The sequence below is a fragment of the Lissotriton vulgaris genome, chromosome 1_1 (genome assembly GCF_964263255.1).
Source record: "Lissotriton vulgaris chromosome 1_1, aLisVul1.2, whole genome shotgun sequence".
NCBI classification, from domain to species: Eukaryota; Metazoa; Chordata; class Amphibia; order Caudata; family Salamandridae; genus Lissotriton; species Lissotriton vulgaris.
The window spans coordinates 596434922-596456630 of record NC_141685.1 but is presented as its reverse complement, the minus strand read 5'-3'; the positions used below and the strand labels follow the sequence as shown (position 1 = coordinate 596456630).

General features: G+C 46.2%; 1 protein-coding gene across 2 annotated transcripts in view; it reads left to right on the top strand.

Moving 5' to 3' along the window:
• SYDE2 (synapse defective Rho GTPase homolog 2) overlaps positions 1 to 21709 on the top strand; it is a 155640-nt gene that overhangs the window by 41854 nt on the left and 92077 nt on the right. The window contains exon 2 of one of the 2 annotated variants that reach the window (XM_086954060.1): positions 9250 to 9978. The exons of the other annotated variant lie outside the window; for it this stretch is intronic. Coding sequence (XP_086810186.1) covers positions 9250 to 9978 — 729 coding nt within the window. The remainder of the gene's footprint in view (positions 1 to 9249; positions 9979 to 21709) is intronic. 2 annotated transcript variants of the gene reach the window in all.

Below are 21709 nucleotides of genomic sequence, written 5' to 3'. Positions count from 1 at the left end.
CCTTCCCACAGGGGTATCTTGGGCCAACCTTGGGGGTCACTCACATGTCAAAAAAGGGAAGGTTAGGGCCTGGCAAGTTGGTGCACTTGCCGTGTTGACATGGCAGTACTAGTTTGCACACAGGTACCTCAATGGCAGACCTGAGACCTTGTTGAGAGGCTGCTTGTATAGGTGGCACAATCAGTTAAGACAGATATAAGTGTCCTTATATCTGAGGTCACTGCACTTAAAGCATATGAGTCACCCCTAAGGCAGGCCTTTCAATCCTGAAGGCAGGGGGCTTGGTTCTAAGTGTGAGGGTGCTACAACCTTTGTAGTCCATTTTTCCTGGGTTGTAAGTGCATCAGCCATTAAGATACATAGAGGGGCAATGCGTCATTGTGCGATGGCTATCTCTAAACCGGCTGTAACGCACCATGTTGTGTCTGGTATCAAACATGTTGGAATCATACCCCCACACCATAAACGTGTGGAAGGTATGATTCCATGCACTGTAAAGCTCTTCCGTAAGGCTCTCAGTGCTCTCAGTACCAGGCTTCTAGACCCGGACAGCAAACTGATTGCTACCGGCCAGAGACACGATTCTGCCCTCCTGCTGCTGAGCTAAACTCAAGCAGAAGAAGGCACAGCAGTAGGTGTCCTGTCACAGGGAGATGTGACCACCTCCCAGACAGGACTTAGTGTATTGGGACAGGGTGGGGGCGCTTGCCAGCACCACTCAGACTGCTTGAAGGGCACATTTTGTGCCCTCATTGCATACTCCAGTCCAAACCAGTTCAGGGAGTCGTTGGTTTTTCACAAGGCCTATGAACATCCAAGACAACCATCTCCCTTGGAGTGAAAGAGCCGCTCCCCTGCATCTGCAGGCACCACAACACAGCTGACTGGTCTGCTGATCCTGGGCTCCCACAGTCTCAGAAAGGCTCAGCAACACAGGTGGTAGTTCTGCAACTCCCCCGGGCCTTCACTGTCTTCACATCGAGTTTGAGGCCAGTATCCCTTGTCGGAACCACTGGAACAGAACCTCTGTGAACGGCGTCAACTTGCTGTTGCCAAGGCTTGTTGACTCTGTCCTTTAGATATCTTTGGGATCCAAGAAGCTCTAACCTGAAGCATCTCCTGCAGCCAAGATTTTCACCTGCCTTGCATCCTTTGCACCGTGGGCCTGCATCCTTTGGTGGGCTGCTCGAAGCCTCTTGCGACTCCTGTGCATTTGGCCTGTGGATCCTCTCGAGTGTCTTCTTTGGCTCCAGTGGGCTCCCCTGCTTGCTCGGGGCCTGCTCTGACTTACCTGCTCGTGATGAGTCACTTGGACTTTGCTGGTCCAGACATCGCACCTTTTTTTTCATCTACGTTGGTTGCCATTGCCAAGGCTTGTTGGCGCCCCTGCCGGATACTGACCCCTTGGCTCCTGACATCCGATGTGGGACAGCTTGTGCATGGATCCTGGTCCTCCTCTGCGTCGCCTGGTCCGCACAGCTGCAACTACAATGGCACCGTTGACTCCCCTGCATCTCCAACATCGGTGGCCATTCGTCATCCGTGCCTCCTGGTCACTCCTGAGTGGCGTATACTCTGTCCCCTCTGCTTGCAGGTACCTCTCACCTTGAATCCACCTTTGGGTTCCACTGGACACTTTCATATTCTTCATCAGCAGCATCTTTTCTAAAGTCCTCCATTGTGGTCTACCGCGGTTTCTAACGTCACTTCACACCTATGCACCCGGCTTCCCTTGTGTAAGTATCCTGTTCCTGGGGTATTCACAGGTGGGGTAACTTTCCAATCTTCCATCTTCCATGGGGTTTCTTCGGGGTCCACTGGGAAGGGTCCTTCTTCTTTAAAATTGCAACCACGACTTACTGATTGACTAACATTGAGCATGCAGTCATGTTCCCACTCTGCACACCTAGATACTCACCTTGGGTGGTTCCTTGGGTCCTGGCTCTTCTACGTCTTCTGGGTCCATTCTCGACTTAGGTAGTGGTTCAGATTCCACTATTTTAGTATATGGTTTTGTCTCCCTCTGGGGACCATTGTGTATTCTGTGCTATTTACAAATTCGATTGACAAAGTATTGTGTGTTTTGTATTGTATCTCTGGTTCGGAGATTATACAGTGTGTTAGTGAGTGTTAATAATAAATACATATTTTTAGAAACACACTGTGTGGTTCTTTTTTCTCTTAACCTATACCATAAGATTAGTAATGGTAAAAGTAGCTGCTTTACACTCCTTCTGGACTAAGCCTGAAGGCTGCTCTCCACAGCTACCACTTGGAGACCTTTCTAAGGTTGTCTAAGACCACTAAAATCACCATAAGGGTTGTCTGGATGAGTGCATGGTGCTACACTTACATAAGTGAGCACCATATACTAAGCTAGCCTCTCATAATTATACATTGTTAAATGTAGGGTCCACCACACTTGGTACTGTTATTATTGCCATAATAGCTGTATTTTTCTAATTTCGTCGTTATGGTGGTGATTTTAGTGGAAACTTGTCAATGCATAGCTTTTACTGTATGGCTATGTTAGGTTTTTCAGGTTATTAAACATAACAAAACAATTAAATTGAACTCCGTGAATTGAAATCACTCGCTCAACTCTTGTATGGTTTCCCTCCTGTGTTTCTGACCAATCCTTTTCTGTTGCCTGGTAGTGTACCCACTCCCATTCACTCTGTTACCAGTCAAAGTCCCAAGAGGTGCCATTTAAGTCCTCTGCTGTTCTTTCTTTCTACTACCTCTCTTGGTGATAGCATATTGTTATTCGGCTTCTTTTGCCACTTGTAGGCAGACAACACACAAATGTTGTTCTTATTCCCTGCTTTTTCACCTCACCTCCAGGCACACATATTTGAATGTCCATCAGCCATACTTGTGTTCCTCCTCTACAGCTTCTCTCTTAACAATCTTACCTTCTTGCCTCCTCATTACTCTCCCCACCAGCAAAGTAAGTACTGTCAATCATCATCTTTTAACTTAACGCAACATATGATGTATGGCATTCAGATTCTGGTTGTTCCACCACCTAGGACCCCTCCCCTGGAAATCGCATCTATTTGCCATAATGGTTATTACCTAATTACAGGAGGTATAAACTGTTTTTAAAATGATCTCAATTCACTTTAAATCAACAATGGTCGGCCCACTCTTATTTTTTCCACCCAGTGCAGTGCCTAATTAGAGCCGGTGGTTTCTGGTGCTTGGCACTGGTGCTTATGGCAGCCACATGGCGACACTATTAGACTAATCTAGAGATATGTGCAACCACAGTTGCTTATCAATTCAATATACCTTAGAAATTACTAATATCTACCTCTCAAGTCATTCTTATAGCTTTTGGGGACTGGAATACTCTGAATTGTCTCACTTGTAGGAAGGAGTGTGATGGTAAATAGTTGTGTAGGTAATGTCATTGGCAGCGCTGGAAGGGGTAATTGGTGGTGCAAGCTGCAGTGGCCTCCTGATGAAGGCCCTGACACTTACTTTATGATAAATTAAGCACTGACACTGAAAACATGTAAATATAACCTACCCATACATGTAACTGATGTTTATACTTAATATTTAATATATAATACATTTTGTTCATCTGCACTATTATTCCACACACACACACCAAATAGTACATCACCAATTAATTCATATGGTATTTGTAACTAAACGATTTTCCCCTTCTCCAGCATTTCTGGTCAAAATATTATTTTCTGTTTCTTAATAAAACTAATTGATTCAATAATCAAAGTAGGTATCATTATAGAAACACTTGGAGACGCAATACCTAGACCACCTTGCCTTCTAGAATAATCCAATTCCACTTTCTATATCTCATTATAATCCAGGTACCTATAACTTTAGGAGTACTGACTCTGGACCCAGTTTTTTCAATGGAATCCTTGAAAATCTCTCTATACTGAACTCAAAGAAAAGGTTATGATAGTGTCAGTATACCCAATTGACATTTAACGAAACGACAAAGTCTGGGGGGCATTGCCTCAATAACCAATTCTTGACAATCTAGTTAATGATGACATAATTATATCCATTTCAGGCGTCTATTTAAAGACAATAACTGATGACCAAATATAATGACATCTTTTTATGTATAAAAAAAGAAATTCGAACCAATGTTCGGTAAGGCATTGAAAACAAAACAACCAGGTGGAGAAACTCTGTTAACTGGATTCCAACTTTTAAAAAAGGGCGCTTTTCACTAATTAATATACCCACCTTTTAGCAAAATGTCACTTTTCTCAGTAACATAGGTATGGCTCGGGATGAATCTTTTAGCTGAATCGTGGCAGGAAGTTTCTTTTTAGAGCCGCATGTGCACGGAGGTAGTCAGAGGTGCAAAGATCAGATCAATCAATCAATCAAAGACATTTATAGAGCGCACTACTTACCCGTAGGGTCTCAAGGCGCTGGGGGGAGGGGGGTGCCGTTACTGCTCGAACAGCCAGGTCTTCAACTTCTTCCTGAAGGAGAGGTGGTCTTGGGTCAGGCGCAGGTCGGTCGGGAGGGAGTTCCAGGTCTTGGCTTCCAGGTAGGAGAAGGACCTTCCTCCTGTTGACGCTCTTCGGATGCGGGGGATGGCGGCGAGGGCGTGGTTGGCTGATCGGAGGTGGCGTTTGGGAGCGTAGAAGTTGATTCGGTTGTTGAGGTAGCTCGGGCCTTGGTCGTGTAGGGCTTTGTGTGCGTGGGTGAGGAGGCGGAAGGTGATTCTTTTGTTGACGGGGAGCCAATGCAGGTCTCTCAGATGTCCGGAGATGTGGCTGGTTCGTGGGATGTCGAGGATGAGTCTGGCTGAGGCGTTCTGGATCCGCTGGAGTCTCTTCTGGAGCTTGGCGGTGGTACCGGCGTAGAGGGCGTTGCCGTAGTCCAGTCGACTGGTGACGAGGGCCTGGGTGACGGTCTTCCTGGTCTCGGTGGGGATCCACCAGAAGATCTTCCGTAGCATGCGTAGGATGTTGAAGCACGCCGAGGAGACGGCGTTGACTTGCCTGGTCCTGGAGAGGGAGGAGTCCAGGATGAAGCCCAGGTTGCGTGCGTGGTCTGTTGGTTTGGGTGCGGTGCCCAGGGCGGGAGGCCACCAGGAGTCGTCCCAGGCGGAGGGCGAAGAGCCCAGGATGAGGACCTCCGTCTTGTCTGAGTTAAGTTTCAGGCGGCTGGTCGTCATCCACTCGGCTACCTCTTTCATCCCTTCGTGCAGATTGGCTCTGGCGGCGGCGGGGTCGTTGGTCAGGGAGAGGATCAGCTGGGTGTCGTTGGCGTAGTGCGATGGCCGCGAGGGGGCTCATGTAGACGTTGAAGAGGGTGGGGCTCAGCGAGGATCCTTGAGGGACGCCGCAGATGACTTCGGTGGCCTCTGACTTGTACAGTGGTAGGCGGACTCTCTGTGTTCTTCCGTCGAGGAAGGAGATGATCCATTCTAGAGCCTTCTCCTGGATTCCGACGTTGCTGAGGCGCTGTACTAGGGTCCGGTGGCAGACAGTGTCAAATGCCGCGGAGAGGTCTAGGAGGATGAGGGCCGCTGTCTCTCCGTTGTCCATCAGGGCTCGGATGTCATCGGTGGCGGCGATGAGGGCGGTCTCGGTGCTGTGGTTGGCTCGGAAGCCAGACTGTGAGGGGTCGAGGGATCCATTTGTCTCAAGGAAGGCGGCCAGCTGCTTGTTGACGGTCTTCTCGATGACTTTGGCTGGAAACGGGAGGAGCGAGATGGGGCGGTAATTCTTGAGTTCGGTGGGGTCCGCTGTGGGTTTCTTGAGTAGAGCGCTGAGTTCGGCGTGCTTCCATCTCTCAGGGAAGGTGGCGGTTTCGAAGGAGGTGTTGATGATGTCTCGCAGGTGGGGTGCGATGACAACGTCGGCCTTGTTGAAGACGTGGTGAGGGCAGGGGTCGGTCGGGGATCCGGAGTGGACTGAGTTCATTGTGCGGACGATGTCTTCGGTGCTGATTGGAGTCCAGGCGCGGAGGGTGGTGGTGGGGGGTGGTGGTTCGGTCGTGGTGTGCGTTGGTTGGTTGTTGAAGCTGTTGTGTATGTCCGCGATCTTGTTGTGGAAGTATGAGGCGAGGGAGTTGCAGAGGTCTTGCGATGGGGTGATGTCGTTGTTTCCTGCGCTGGGGTTGGATAGCTCTTTCACGATGTTGAAGAGTTCCTTGCAGTTGCAGATTCTGACATGGTGCAAGATAGTGCTTTCAAATCTTGATAGTTGACATTCCTAGAACAGTTTTACAGTCTACACATTGAAGAGACTACTTTTATTCATTTTCACTTTGTGATATTCCTTCTTTCTTTTTAATCAGCGCTACTTAATATTGTTGGGCACAACAATAATACTAAATTGCCCCAAATAGGTATTAACAATGTGCCCAGCAATTGTTTCCTTTGAGCTCGTTGACTAAGGCTTGCCTCACGTGAGTCTGGCAAGATGGCTGCTGTTACTAGTCGCCCCTCGATGGATCCAATGTGAAGCAAAAAAAAGGATGGAGCATACATCGTGAGTCGTCCTGTTTGCGTTTTGTTATGCTCCTTAATCTTGAGCCTTTAACCTTTTGTAGTTAGCTTTGGTGTTTGGTGTGTCCCTGCAAATAGAATATCACAATTCTCTCATTTGAATCCGATATTCACACTGTCAATTGTAGTTAAGTGAAATTCTTCCAATAAGAGTTTTGTTCTCAGATGTAAGTAGTCGAAGCAAGAAACTGAGTAAATACATTTGATTGATGCAGCTGTTTATATCGAGTGTGGGCTCAAAATAGCTGTGGTTTGCTTGATTTTGCCAAAGAAGTTAGATCACCCAGTGTCTGAAGGGTGTACAGGAAGGTTTTAGCCGACAAACTATAGATATGCCCTTACAAAGTTTGGACACCTTCCATTTTCTGTATAAATGGTTTTATTACATCACATCACACGGAGTGTTCAACTCTATACCAACCTGACAAAAGAAGCAGGTGTAATGGTTTGTTATTGCACAGCAGTAGCAGCTGGTGTCAGGGCAGAGTGGCGGGGCGGGCAAAGGAGGTGGATGATGAGAGAAAAAAAAGTACCGGTTGCCCACCGCAACGCTGCTTTTCTGCTCCTTTCCTCCACTGCAGCACAGGCTCTCAGACTCCCCTGCAGCCAATCCAGACACTGTTCTGATGCAGCATGAGAGAAGTGTCAGGATTGGCCTGAGAGTCCTGGATCTGCACTCCCAGAGAGACTGGGAGCCTGTGCCTGCTGTCTCCAACCCGGCAACGCTGCTCGGGTTGGAGACATCACAGTGCGCATGTCAGTTTGGCCGTCCTAACACCGCCGGGCAAACCCACATGCGCACTGACAGCAGTGCCCACCATTTCCCCTCCGTGACTGCCCTATGATGGCCCTGCTCCTAAGACCCCGCCCTTAGAACTTGAAAAATAAAACAATAATAAACCTGTTGATCCTCTGCCATAGCAGAGGAGCTGCTGCTGGTGCATAGTCATTAAGAAGCAGGATGGAAAGTGTACAGCTGTTCAATAGAATCACCTACATTATTGGAGATAGTATGCACTTACTGTCACATCAGTCAGTGAGGCAAGATGAAAATCCGCACTTTTTGTGTAAAACTCTAAGAGCTTGCTTTTTTTTAGTCCTATTAGGAGAGGGATGAAGTGATACGTATTATGCAGGGGCATGAAAGAAGTATGTGGGCACAGTTTGTGCATAGATCAAGTATTAGAAGCTGATCACAAATTACTTGTTAGAAATAAATGTCCTTATTTATGTTGCTTTTCAGAGCAGGTGGTAAATATCAGTAGGAGAACTGAGTGGGTGGGATAAGTGGGCGAGGGAATTGAAAGATGTCCTCTGGTGAGAGGGGCATTACATGCTCCCCACATGCCAGGCTGGGGGTCGGAAGCGAATTGGAAACTAGGTCGGGTCTGCACTGTAGCCCTTTCCCTGTGTTTACCGGCCACATTTTCTAGCCGCTAAAATCGTGTCACTTGGTGCAGTGGGAGAATCTAGGTGCGAAAACTTTGAACCCCAATAAATAATTATGCAAAGTAAAATTCCACTTGGGAATTCTGCTCCTCAAACTTTATAATAGGGAAGTTTTACAGCTTATGCTATTTCCACATTATTGGGTTTGGTGATATAATGCTTATAACTTGGTAAGCATGTTTTACATAATGCCTTCTGTACAAGATTGTTTAATTTCGCCCCAAAGATTCACTTATTTTTGTTTTTTATGTGTCACTGTGATGGCTCTCATGAATTTAGTCATGAGCATCCTCAGTTTGCTTTTTTTTTGTTAAAGGATTTTTATTGTAAATATTGCAAACATTTGTATTAATTAGCAATACATTTTTTTCGTACCATACTGCTCTCTTGAGTACGTTCGTACTTTTGGTCTAACGTTACTCCTGATTCCAGTGTTTTCTAAATTCAGGCGTGACCATGCAAAGCTAAACATTTTAGGAGATGGAAAGACCTCTATTTTCTTCACTTGACATTGTCGGTGTTACCATCTTTCACCCTGAGGTCGACCTCTTTTCTGGATGAATGGCTGCATATTTTGGATTCTTCGGACAGTACAGGCAGTTTTCCTGGAGGAAGTGTGTCTAAAGTAGTGCAGAAATCTGTGCCATGGGGTATGGTTGCACTGAAGAGATTCTTTAAAATGTTTATTTTGTTTTCTTCTGATGGATGGCATAAAACGCATGTTTATCTGGGAGTTGCGTGTAGGATTTATTTCTGATGGATCACATAGATATATGTACTTGTAGAGCAGTGAGTGAGCTTGGTGAATTATAATAAACTCACTGTGGCCCTCTTTTGTACCACTCTTTTCTTTAATGGGTCTTTAATGGGTTCCTCCTACTGCGGGCACGGTGTGCTTTCCCCGCCATGCAGCCCGCTTTCACTTTCAAGCAGCCCGGGACAATGGCGGCCGAGGTATCACATTTACAAGAGTTTGAGCTATTGCCATTGTAAATGACAATAGCTTAAACTCTCGTAAATGTGAGATCTATTGTATTGCAAATGCTTGTTTACTTCTGAAACCAGTTGATGGGGTGCAATGTTCCTTGAATGCAATGGGGCCTGTCAAAACCTTGCTCCCACCACATTCGACAGCACTGCACTTGTTATTGGTAATTATAACCAAGACCAAAAGCATTAATGAACACTCGGGAGTTTTTAATACCAGTAATACTTGCGTAAATTCTACTTTTGTCACAACTATGTAACAACTTCCAAAAGTAACTATGCGTTTTTTTTTTTATTAGATCTCATTGAAAACGCGCACGCATCGTCTGTGTTTAGAGAAGACCTGAAGGTCGCGGAGGTCAACGAGCAAAGACAACACAAGAACAGCATCACGGTGTCAAAAAAGCGCAACTGGCTGCAGCAGAGTACGCAGTCCCCACCTCCTAACGATGCTTTGGACTTCTTTGAGAACCCCCCTGCGCGTGTCGCACCCTCCCCTGTCGCAGTTTGTTCGGAGTCCCCGAAACTGCAGCTAACAGCCCGATCACCTGCAGACCTCCAAAGCCCCGTCAGACCCCAGGCGCGCGCCACCACAGCTGCGCGCGGCGCCATCTCGAGCCCTGTGACTCTGAGCAAGTGCACCTGGAACCTCAGCGAGGAGAACGACGCAGACGACGAAGAAGGGGAGATCTGGTACAACCCCATCCCCGAAGACGACGAGCCCGACCTGCTCCGAGGGCACTGCCCCTCGGCCACGAACGCCGCGAAGTCTGACGTTCCCCCAATCAATCCTCAGAAGGTGTCTGGCAGGGATCGGCTGAAAGGGCCGGGGCTCGCCGCGGGCCGCCCGTCTCCTGCCCCCGAGTGTGCGGGGGACGCGCAGACGGCTCCTTCGAGTGAGATAAATCTACAGGATTCCTCGCATTCCTCGGAGCACCATCTGCAGCTGCACAAGCAGAGGCCTTTGTACAAGAGGCCAGCCAGGCTGAATGCCGAGGACCTCCCGCCATATAAATCTTCGGAAACAGGTAAAGTGCCTGCAGCCTGGCCTTTTCTAGCCAGCACATAGAAAGAAGGGTGGATCCATCGCCCGTGATAAGATTGCGTTTGCATTTCAGTGTTTCTATTCAGTGTGCTCTAAGCTATGCAAAATGTTGAAGCAATTAACAGTATTTTGATAAATTAATTACATTTTGGACCTTTCGCCTGAAGGTTGATAAATTGAGTACCCTCCGTGTGTAGTAGTAATATATGTTCTTTAAAGCTCTTAGACGGCTAGAAGGATAGCTCATGGACTGAAAAATACTTGCTAATGGGGAAAACACAAGTGATCGGCAGGACACGAGTGCCAATCCCAGCTAGGCCAACACTACCTTTCATCCTCCCAAACACTGGTAAATTGAGTACCAGGAGTGGGTAATAATACCATCTTTTATTTAAAGAATTGGCAGAAGTGTGGCTTGAAGTGCTGCATAAAAAAGCAAATGAATACGTTCTTCACTTTTACAAGGTTGATTCGAAATTTTGCTTTATTGCGATTTGGTATGCATTTAGGTTTCAAGATGATGCTAGTTTATAGGGAAAAGTCATGCTTGAGGATGATGCTGGGGCATCTCGTGTAGTCGGTCGGAAGACACATGAAAACAAATCAAGGTAGCACTAGAAGGATAATAAGAGCTTGTGAGGGGATGTTGAAACCGAAGGTATGAAATTGTGCAGTTTGTAAATCCAGGGATAGAGCTGCAATTACAAAGGCAATGAATAGGTCTAGTTTTCTCATGCTGCACGCAGAACTATGTACTAACGGACAACAATAAAACAACATGAGGCACTGAGAAAAGAAAACCTACTACAAACGCTCATTCAGTTGCAAACACACCAACTCAACTCAAGAACGTTTGCTGTACATGACTACTCACTGCTCCTCCTTATTTTTGTCAGTCAGTCAGAATAACTTTATTTGGCCAACATAATGAAGGCATAAAAGTATGCTACATATAATAAAAAAAAATGAGATAAAATATTCCACATCATTACAGTATAATACATTTTAAATTACAATAGTTATACAAATTTATAGTAAAAGTTCATATTTGATTAAGGGCACATTCCAATAGATTGATTTAGCAGATTGGGCGTCTCTTTTTTAGAGCAGTTAAAAGAAAGGATGCCACAGATAAACAGGTAAAGGGTTCGGACAATAACTGCAAATAGTAAAAGACCACACAACATTGTTTAAAATTAATTTTACGCATAACAGGGATAATAAACCTTTTCCTTTCATTATGATAAAGTTTACAAAAAAGCAAAAAACGCATATCATTCTGTATTGACTGGTTGTCACAAGTACACAATTGGAGATCAGCAGCAACATAGACATTGCCAGGAATACCCAACATTAAAGGAAAATAACTTAACCGGAATCTCACCGGGATATACCTATGCTGTAGGTTACACCATATCGTAACCAGGTTATATTACCTACCACCTCTAATTTCAAGACATAATTTATCATATCTCTCGTCCGTGTGAGAATCTCCTTTCGCCATATTGAATGCCACAATAATATTGGCACCAGAGAAATTTTATCAGAAATGTACGGGGCTTTCATTTCCATATGGCATTTAAAATTGGCGCAAGACTTTGGCAATGAAAGTAACTTTTTAAAAAATGGGTCTTCAGTAGATTGGAGTTTTGTACATTTGCTGACTCCCCAGACGGCAGCTCCATAAGTGGCAGCAGATACCGTCTTTGCTTCATACACTGTTTTTATTACATCTGGAGGTTTTTAGCTTTTTTTTTTTATAAATCTAGTTAAAGCCCCAATATTCTTTTCCATCTGGGTCACTCTATTTGCAATCATGTTTTGCCAATTAATTTGTTTATCAAACATGATCCCTAAATAATGATATTTTTGTCAAAGTAAATGGGAAGTGTACATTGAATAATCATTTCAAGTTCAGAGCAGCTTCAATACAACTTTGTCAGCACAAGAGCTCAAAGGTAGGTAGGAAGAGGCCTTTTAATATCAGAACAGACAGTCAAGGGTAATAGCAATGCCATTCACATTAATGAGTGAGTAAGGACAGCGGGGTGCATCACAGACAAGAATCAGCGACGGGCAGAAAGAGACCATAAGCGATCAAGCACACCAGAGTTCTGATGGTGGGACTGGGCAGCAGAGGCCTGGGGAGCAACATGAGGCACCATGGGAAAGGGTAAGCAACACCAATGAGTAGCCCAAGTATGGAAGATGTAACTGTGGGGACGAGTCACGTGTAAGTGCATGCATAAAAAGTTAATTGACAGTGATCCAAAGAGGAATAGAGCACAGCACAGCAGATATAGGGTGCAGGAATCTTGAAGCTCAAGTAAGGTGGCACTCGAGGCAGCGTTTGGTAGGGGGGAACCTGCTCCATTATCCAGACCCTCTAGGCATCTCCAGAGATCAAGTGTCTATAGAACAAACCCTGCTTCTAAAGTCACTCCATACCTCAAAGCAAACTACCTAGGTCGGCATTGGAGGATAAGCTCTTTGGTGTCAGTGAAGGTTTTGGAGGGTTGAGGATCTCCTGCTCTCTGCCCCTCTATGTGCTCAGTTGCTAGTTTTCCTCCGTCCAGCCACATCACACAGGAGGATGTGCTACTCTCAATCATGTATCTCATGTGTGCAAGGTATCTATAGCACTGAACAATAGCTACCCCCAGAGTACTCAGAAAGGTAAATTAAGCCATAAGAATTAGTTTAAGACCGAATTTACCTTTTTTTCACTTGCCGGGAACTTGGAAAATAATTTCTGGTGGGCATATGTTCATTTACAAGTGTAGATTTCCTTTTTTCAATGAGTGCGGAGAAATCCACATCTGTAAATTCCGTTTAAGGGGTTGGAAATAGCTGGTCCAAGACATGGTTTGCCTTGGAAGTGTGGAAACAGTCAAAAACATGTGTGTTTGTATTTTCAAACACCTCCCCTTCCTCTTCCCACCTTGGTAATGGTAAAGGTTTACCCCTTCAGGATGTGAAGGGAATAGATCACCTCCCTGATTTGTTGGGAAAGGGCTTTCTCCATGAGGAAAATGAAGTCTCCACGGAGACGAAATTTTTTTTTTCACAGGAGGCTTTATTCCTCCTCTGTGGATTTCTCCATAATGGGAAATAGGTGCCTTTTAAAAATGTTCATGACATTCCCGGGAATACCACTAGAAATTTGCATTTGTCACAACTTTCTGGGCGTACTACCAGGAAAGTTTTTTTTAAAAAGCCTGAAAGTTCACTTGCGCACGGGTGTTATTGCCACCTGTACTTTTCTAGGATTTGATTGTGAACAGAGCACCATTTAGTGTTAAACATAATTTACAAGAATATTGTCACTTCGCAATTAATACGTTTTTTAAAATTGATTTTCACAACTTCTCATACAATGTACAGATAAGGAGAGAAAAAAAGATAAAACCACATTTGGTACATCATAATCAAGAAAAAAACAACACATGACTATAAATTAAGGTCAAGATATCAAAGGGGAAGGATCACTGGTCCTGCCTAACCAGGGTATGCAGGTTGGTTCGTTGTGTCTCACAAAGTTAAAAGACCCTCATGCACGTGTTTTTTGGTAGATATTCGTAGCGGTATATGTTGTCTCCCCGCTTTGAAACACGTTTGTGCATAATCCTTGGGTCAGTTTTTATGCAACCTCCACCCGGAGGATTTACCCATGGTTAAAACAGTAGTGATCGTGAATAAGTGACGTGAAGGGAGATTAAAATACTTGTACAGCCAGAAATATGGTTTTATTAGGTCTGGATTCGGGTAATGGTAGACTTTAATGGGACGTGTTGCTTTGGAATATTGAGGAATTCAAGCACACTAATAAGTGAGTCTTAAAATATGGTCGACATGTTTCAGCCTGGGTGCCTATGTAGGTCGGTAGGCTTTCTTCAGGACCAGTGCTGGGTGAAAAAGTGAAGTGAAAAGATATAAATAAATACCCTGTTTTAGGCAATCCACGGTAACATTGTACCTGGTGCAGTGCGATTGTGCACTTCTTCGGGTTGGGGGCAGGGGAGGAGTGCCCGGGTACGAGGAGGCAGTGACAGCACTAGCTGCACAGGAAGAGGCACGCCACAGAGAGGCACTCCTCCCCTGCCCCGAACCCGAAGAAGTGCACAATCGCACTGCACCAGGTACAATGTTACCGTGGATTGCCTAAAACAGGTTGTTTATTGTGTCGATATACTCATTCCATTTGCTAAGGCTCTTATCGCATGAGAAGGACTGGTCTTCCTTAGCAGCGTGATAAAGTGTAGTAACTAGCTTATGTCAGATGTGGGCCATGGTCAGTGTGCGCAGCACCAGTGCCTCCAATGGTTCCATCGGGCATGTGGGGTAGTGAATCTGCAACGCTTTTTTAGTCTTATGTATGTAAAATACGAAGAGCAGTGGCTTATTCTGAATATAGTCCATGTCAGTGTTCTCCAGAAAGGTGCCACCCGGAAATAGATCTTGTAGCTTATCAATGCCTACCTGCGTCAGTGTCCATAATGCTCCCTGTTCAGGTGTTATTGATATGTTCGAGTGATAAGCCAACAGTAATAGCGGGGAGTATAATGGTAGTTTTCCCGCCTCACGACCCGATGCCTGCCAAGCGGCAATCGTCGAGTTAATAGTGTTGAAGGTTTTGCGAGGTGTAGGCCTATGATCATGTGTTAATAGAGAACTCAATGGGTTGGGTGTGCATTCCAGTGTTCCACAGCCACATGGGGGACAAAAGCGTGGGAGCTGAACCAGAAGTGTGCGTATTGTGCATGTGCAGAAAGGTAGTAAAGATAAAAATCGGATACACTGAAACCCCCACATTTGTAATCCAGTGTGAGTCTTCCAGCTCACCTGTGCCTGTCGACCACCCTAGACAAGGCGAAGCAGCAGAGTACGCAGATTTAAAAAAAAAAGTTGCATGAGTTGAAGCGGTATATTACTGAAAAAATATAAACATTTGGGTAACACTACTAATTTGATCAATGCAATACGGTCTGCAAGTGACAGCAGGAGTTTTACCCATCTATACACTTGTTATTCCAGCATTGCGGTGGCAGTCCCTTAATTCTCTCGGATTTTGACCTCTGAGTTACAGTGGATACATACACCCAAATATTTAACCGAACTCGTGGCCCACACAAGGGGAAATTCTAGTTCATGTGGGATGGTGCTCTCCGTCAGCGGCATCACTACAGACTTGTACCAGTTAATGTGGAGGCCAGAAAAACGAGCGAAGCGGATGTACTCACTCAGAACTGGTGCTAGGTGAATGCGGGGCTCATGTATAAAAAGCAGCATATCATCTCCGTAAAGAGAGATAATCACGGCCGATGTAAAAAATTGAGAGCCGCTTGCTTATGAGATTGCATAATAAGGCAAGCTAGAGGTTCCAGTGTCAGGGCAAATAACATTGGTGAAAGCGGGCACCCCTGTCGGGTGCCCCTGGTGATTTTTATTGGGTCAGAAGTATAGCGCTCTACCCGGTCGCACGCCATATGCCCTGCATACAGGAGACATACCCAATTAATGAAGAGAGGGGAAAAACCCATCCGCTGTAACACATAAAAAAGATAACCCCATTCTATTGAATCAAATGCCTTTGCGGCATCAAACATGATTGCCGCCGCCGGCAATTCAGGATTGAGAGGGTGAAGCATAGCAAACAGCGTCTGTAGATTATGGGAGGTAGAGCGCTCTGGAATAAAGCCAGATTGGTCTGGCAGGACTCATTTTTGCATGAGTGGCTGGAGGCCAGAATCTTCGCCAGGATTTTTACATCTATATTAATAAGCGACAGAGACCTGTAGGATTCACAATTAGTTGGGGATTGATCCTTTTTGAGTAGTGTTATGATAAGTGCCTCGTGGAGAGACGTTGATAATCTTCCTAAATCATACGCTTCAGCATACATTTCTAATAAATAAGGGGAGAGTTCTTCTGCATAAGCCTTCTAAAATTCACATGGGAAGCCGTCCGGGCCCGGCGCTTTCTTATTGGGTAAGGCATTTATCGCCATTCGAATATCTTTCACCGTGATTGGTTGATTGAGGTATTCTCTCTGACCATTTGACAGCCATGCAATAGCTATCTGTGAGAGATATTCATCAAGGTTGGCAACGTCAGTCGCACCTTGGGAGGTGTATAATTTCGCTAAATTGCAGAAATTGATTAGCAGTGTCTGGAACACTGTAGTGATCTTGGCCCGCCTCTTCCGTGATTTTAGTAATTACCCCCCTCTCCATACGGTGTTTAATCTTAGTAGCTAAGTGATGTCCCGCCCACCACCCTCTCCATAAGCACAAGCTCTATGGCGTTTAGAAATATACCTCATCTCTTCCTCCGCCAATTTTGCGTGTTCAAGAACAGTGTCTTTAATGGAATCTAGGGTCGACTCACAAGGCGCCGCTTCATAATGCTGCTCAAATTTTTTTAGAATAGTCTCCAGCTTAGTCAACTGTCCTCACAGGTCTTTTAATATACCGGCTGTCGTGCTAATACAAGTTACCCGGAGAGTGGCTTTAAATCCCTCCCAAAACACCCCAGCGCTATCCACAGAACCCTTATTGTGCACGAAATATTGTGTTATGGCCTCCTGGATCGTCTCCATATAAACCGAGTCCAACAGCGCTTCAGGCCTAAAGCGCCTCGTGAAGGCCCTAGGGACATTTTGCGGGAAAGAAAGGACGAGGCAGACAGGACAGTGATCTGATAGTGTACGCAGCAGCCCAACCACGTCCGCTACCCAGCCTGCTGCCCCCTCACTCATTAACCAGTAATCGAGGTGGGACCAGCTGCCATGCACAGTGGAAATATGTGTGCCCTCCAGTGTGTCAGGATGTCTATGGCGCCAGATCTTCAGCAATCCCAAGTCTGCCATTCCATCTTTGATCGCTCGCACTGCCCCAGGAGAGTGACACTCCCTGCAGCTGAATTTATCCTCAGTTGTATCCAAGTTTGTGTTTAGATCCCCGCCTCAGAGAACTATAGCGTCTAGGAGCCCACGTAGAACAGTGAAAATACCCTCATAGAGTGTAGGGTCATCGATGTTGGGACCATAGGTGTTGACAATAGTAACAAGTGTGCCCATCAGCTTCCCATGTAGAATGGCATAGCACCCTGCAGTGTCGGCATGAGTTGGGATTGCAGTGAATGGGAAGCCTTTTTTGACAATGGTGAGGACCCCACGGCTATAGGATGAATAGGAAGAAGCAAGCTGATAACCAGCCCAGTGACACCCCACTAGCCTATCAGTGATTTGTTTCAGATGCGTTTCCTGTATAAGGGCAATGCCAATTCCATGGCGATCCAAGTGCGCCAGTATCTGACAAATCTTTTTTTGGTGAATTAAGCCCCCGTACATTCCATGTTAAACAGGAGATGGACATAACATTGCTAAGGATAATTGCAGCGAGTTATTTCTGATACGGAAATTGCCCAGTGCCTCAAAAAGCCTATCCCCACCATGTAAATGAGTACTGTTGTGATTGTTTTAAGGTGCATACATGCATCTGTTAGAGGATTTAGAAAAGAGTCAGCCACGTTAACAACTCCTACAACACCCCTCCACCCACTAGCACCCCCCCCACCCACTTTAGCGGCCCCAACATATAAACCCTTCCCAAAACCCCAGGAACAATTCCCAAGTACTAGTTCGATAGACATTATCACTCATTTGTCAGTTCACTAATTCCTCCGTCATCAGGCCCTGCTACAGAGTTTGGGGATCGACTGCGTCGTGTAATGTTCTTGGCAAAAGTCATCGCTGACTTCGGGCAAGTGAAGATCTTGTGCTTTCCATTGTCTACTATGCGCAGTCTTGTGGGATAAGCATGTCGTAAGGTATTTCCGCTGCCGTGAGGATCTTTTTGACGAGTTCATACTCTCTCCTAGTCTCCTGAACCGCCACAGTGAAGTCAGGATAAAAGGCAAGGTTGTTCCCCTGATGTGTGATGGAGCCCTTCTCGCGTGCCAGCCGGAGCACAGTGTCCCGTCTCTATAATTCAAAAGGCGGGCAATGATAGGGGGCAGCGGCGCACCCGGAGGTGGGCGGGCAGCCAGAGAATGATGTTCTACGATCAGGACCTGGGACAACTGCTCCGCCCCGGAGATCTCACGAAGAAGATTTTCCATGTACGTTTCTAAACGGCCCGTGTTTGTGGACTCTGGTAGGCCCGTAGTGCGCACATTGTTGCAACGCGGTCTAGCTTCCAAGTCTTAAGTACGATCCTGTTTGACTGCCAGCACCTTTTCCATGGAAGTCGCTTTTGTATTAACTTGTTGCAGACCATCCTCCGCTTCCGATATTTGGGTCTCTGCTTCCCCCAGGCTTTACGCATGTTTGTCCAGTTTCGCGGACATATGATCCATGCGTAAGTTCAGATGGTCAATCTTTCCATCTATGGACTGAGAACTAGCCTGGACCGCAAGGAGGGTTTTGTCAATGTTAGTGAGATGATCAGCGGGAGCGTCCGCCTCCGAATCGGAGAGGCCAGGCTGGTCTTGCGTGGTTGAAACGTGAGACGCGGCTGACCCATTTAGATTTACCCATGATGGTGACTCAGTCTATGACAGTCGGTGCAAGGCCCGGACAAGAAAATAAAAAAGAAAGTGAGTCCCTCTTCGTCAGGTGGCACACCACAGGGAAATGATGAAATGGCGACAGGAAGGAGGTGCTGAGCAGTCCGCAACACTAGGTTTGTGCAGTGAACCTGCAGATCGCCACCAATATCACCAGATCTGCCCACCTGCAGGAAAAAATGCCAGCCAGACAGGCGGTCTCTGATCAAAACCGGGCCAGAAATAGAGATGTGAGCACTGCACGTGCCAATATAGAGGCATAGCTGCACAAGTGGGGGAGCAATGCAGCAGAGTTGGCACATACAATTGAAGCAGTGATGCTAGTCTGATTATTAGCAGACAGTCAGTGAGTCGCAGGTGAAGGGCAGGCAGGGCAGCAATGTCTCGAGTACAGGAGAAGCGACAATATGGAGCTTTAATCCCCCACAAGACCACCACCACAATGATGAGGAGGAAGGGGGGCAGCAGAGCAGACTTTCATCAGATCAGCACTTTGCAGGGTCCCACCACAGGGGTGAGGTGTGAATGTAAGGTCACCAGGCCAAATCACCATAGGAGTTACTGCGCCTCAAAGCTCAGGATCTTCAGAAGCAGCCTGGAGGTTAAATACGTCGCCAGCGTGGAACCACAGGTCATTGCAATCTCCCCACAGAAAAAGCACCGCCGTCCGCGCAGTGTCCAACACAGTGGAGCCACGCCTGGCCAGTAACAGGCGGCGTTAATAGGCACTTGACAGGAGACTTTTTAACAACACAAAAAGGATGCCAAGGGTCTCTAAAAAGACTGTGGGAATACTAAACACTCAGTTGTAGTGTATGGAAAAAGTTGTTCAAAGGAGAGAACAGGGACAACAGAGAGTGAAAGTACCCATCAGCCCACCCGTTGGTGGAACCTCATCATCTGGGTTAGAGTTGGAAACTGGTATCCACTAGACACCTCTTCAGATCTCTTTCGAGGAGTACTAGTATTGGATCCGCCAGTGAGATGGACAGCCAGCAGGTAGTATTGGTAGACTGAAGGGAAGAGGTTGCAGTGCTCAGAAAAATTTGAAAAGTAAATGTGGTAATGTTAAAAATGCCTGTTATGATGATAAAGAACTACTTTATTGGGAGTGATCAACATAACGGCATGATTAAAAGCAGAGTGAAGATAGTATGGAAGAAATTACTATCAGTCATAGATGTTAATTGGTCAGCATGTTTCAGCCTCACAAAATAAGTGGTAGTGATGTAGACCTACCGGTAAATTGTTACTCTACGGTAGTCTCATATCGTTGTGACTAGAACTCTCCCATAAATGTTATAGAGACGGCCTCACCTCGCCTGGCACTCGCTCAGGTCAAAGAGGCCTCGCTCGGTCTGTCGTTGCCTCGGTCCATCATCTGAGCCGAGGGAGACCCCTCCGTACAGTAAGGGACGTTGCACCTCTCAGCAGAAAGGTAGGGCTGCAGCGCTTACACCCGGGAGCTGCAAACCCGCCTCCCAGGACCAGACCGCAGGCAACCCCACAGAGACCTGGTCCCCAGCCACGAGCGGAGGAGGGCAGCATAATCTCCCGCACACCCGCACTGGCAGGCCGCAGGGCAGAGACCCAAGGGCTGCCCTCTCCCTCAGCACGATTTCCTCGCAATAAAGGAGCTCATCAGCCCTCAGCCCCCACCTCGTAGTCCCCCAGGCACAGGTCTAGCGGCGCCGTGCCCCTCACACCAACCACAGCACAAAGCTGTCACCCCCGCGGCCCGCTTCAGTCCTCACTGCAAAGGCTAGTCGCGGCCCGCTACGTTGCCGCCACAGGCCTGGAGCCTAGCTTGCCGTCGATCCACTTCAAATTCGTCTCCGCTGTCTGCAATTTAGCCAGATGGTGAAGGATAATTAAAGGATTATGGGCTCGTCTGGCGGAGCTGCTCTACAGAACGGCCATCTTGCTGTGCGCCCTCTAGCGCCCACCCACTTCGCAAATAATAATAGAAAATCTACTTCCTATTTGATGATGTTTTTGTATGCCATGTGTAGTACACACAATTTTTTTGTCAACATTTTTTGGGGTAATTATATTCTGACATACAACTACTTTTGACGTACAACATCGACTGTAGCTGGGCTGCCCATCCGAATTACCGAGATCTCGGAGTGCCTAAGTCACATAAGGGCAGCTTATTAAAACATGGGTGAACACTATGTGGGAGTTTGGTGGACCAAATCCTAAACCAGCAACGAATGGTGTGGCTCTTTATGTCCCAATGATGAGAGGACTAGCCTAACTCACACCTGGGTATGGCCAGATGATAGGACTGATCATTAAGTCAATTTGATGGTAACCCATTGCTTAATGGTATGGATTTTGCTAACCAATTTCCAAATGACCTATAAAGTGTCTGTGTTTCCTATGACATAGTGTTCACCCATGTTTTAATAAGCTGCCCTTATGTGACTTAGGCACTCCGAGATCTCGGTAATTCGGATGGGCAGCCCAGCTACATTATTTTGGCTGTTAGACCCCCTGTGTTCTTGTGTTGCATATGTAGCAGTAGCTGGGGATATTAACCAGGTATGGGTCTCTAAACTTTGAATCCCTTTGACCCTCTCTCACCGGTTGGTTTTTGGTACATCTACTGCCATTTTGGAATCACTAGAATATTGAAAGAAGTGCAAAGTCATCATAAGACAAAAAAAGCTATTATATTTTATTAAATAATTTCTCAAAAACAAATTCTACTTTTTAGAATGAAGAAAAAATATTGTCTTCACTAGCCATTTATTTATGTGTTTTTGTAGGTCCTAAATGTCTTATTAAGGCCACTTGCAGTCCTGGAATTTCAAGCAATCAGTGACTCTATGGGTTAACCATTAAAACTAAAAGAAAATCGAGTAAAAGTTGCCCTATGTTGGACTTGGCTTTAGCTAATTCCTACTTCTGTCCAGTGGCGTAAAATAGGTCCCCACAGCCCCCCCCCCCCGTGTGGGGTGGCCCTCGAGCTCCAGGGGCTCCCTCAGCAAAAGTGCTAGATGATGGGCTATGGAGGGGGGCCCCCTCAAGTTTCGGTACGGCACTGCTTATGTCCGCAACTCCATAGTTGCGTCATGCACTGCTATGTTGTGCATTGCAAGTAAATTCCAAAAATGCTTAAACATATGAGGAGATGTTAT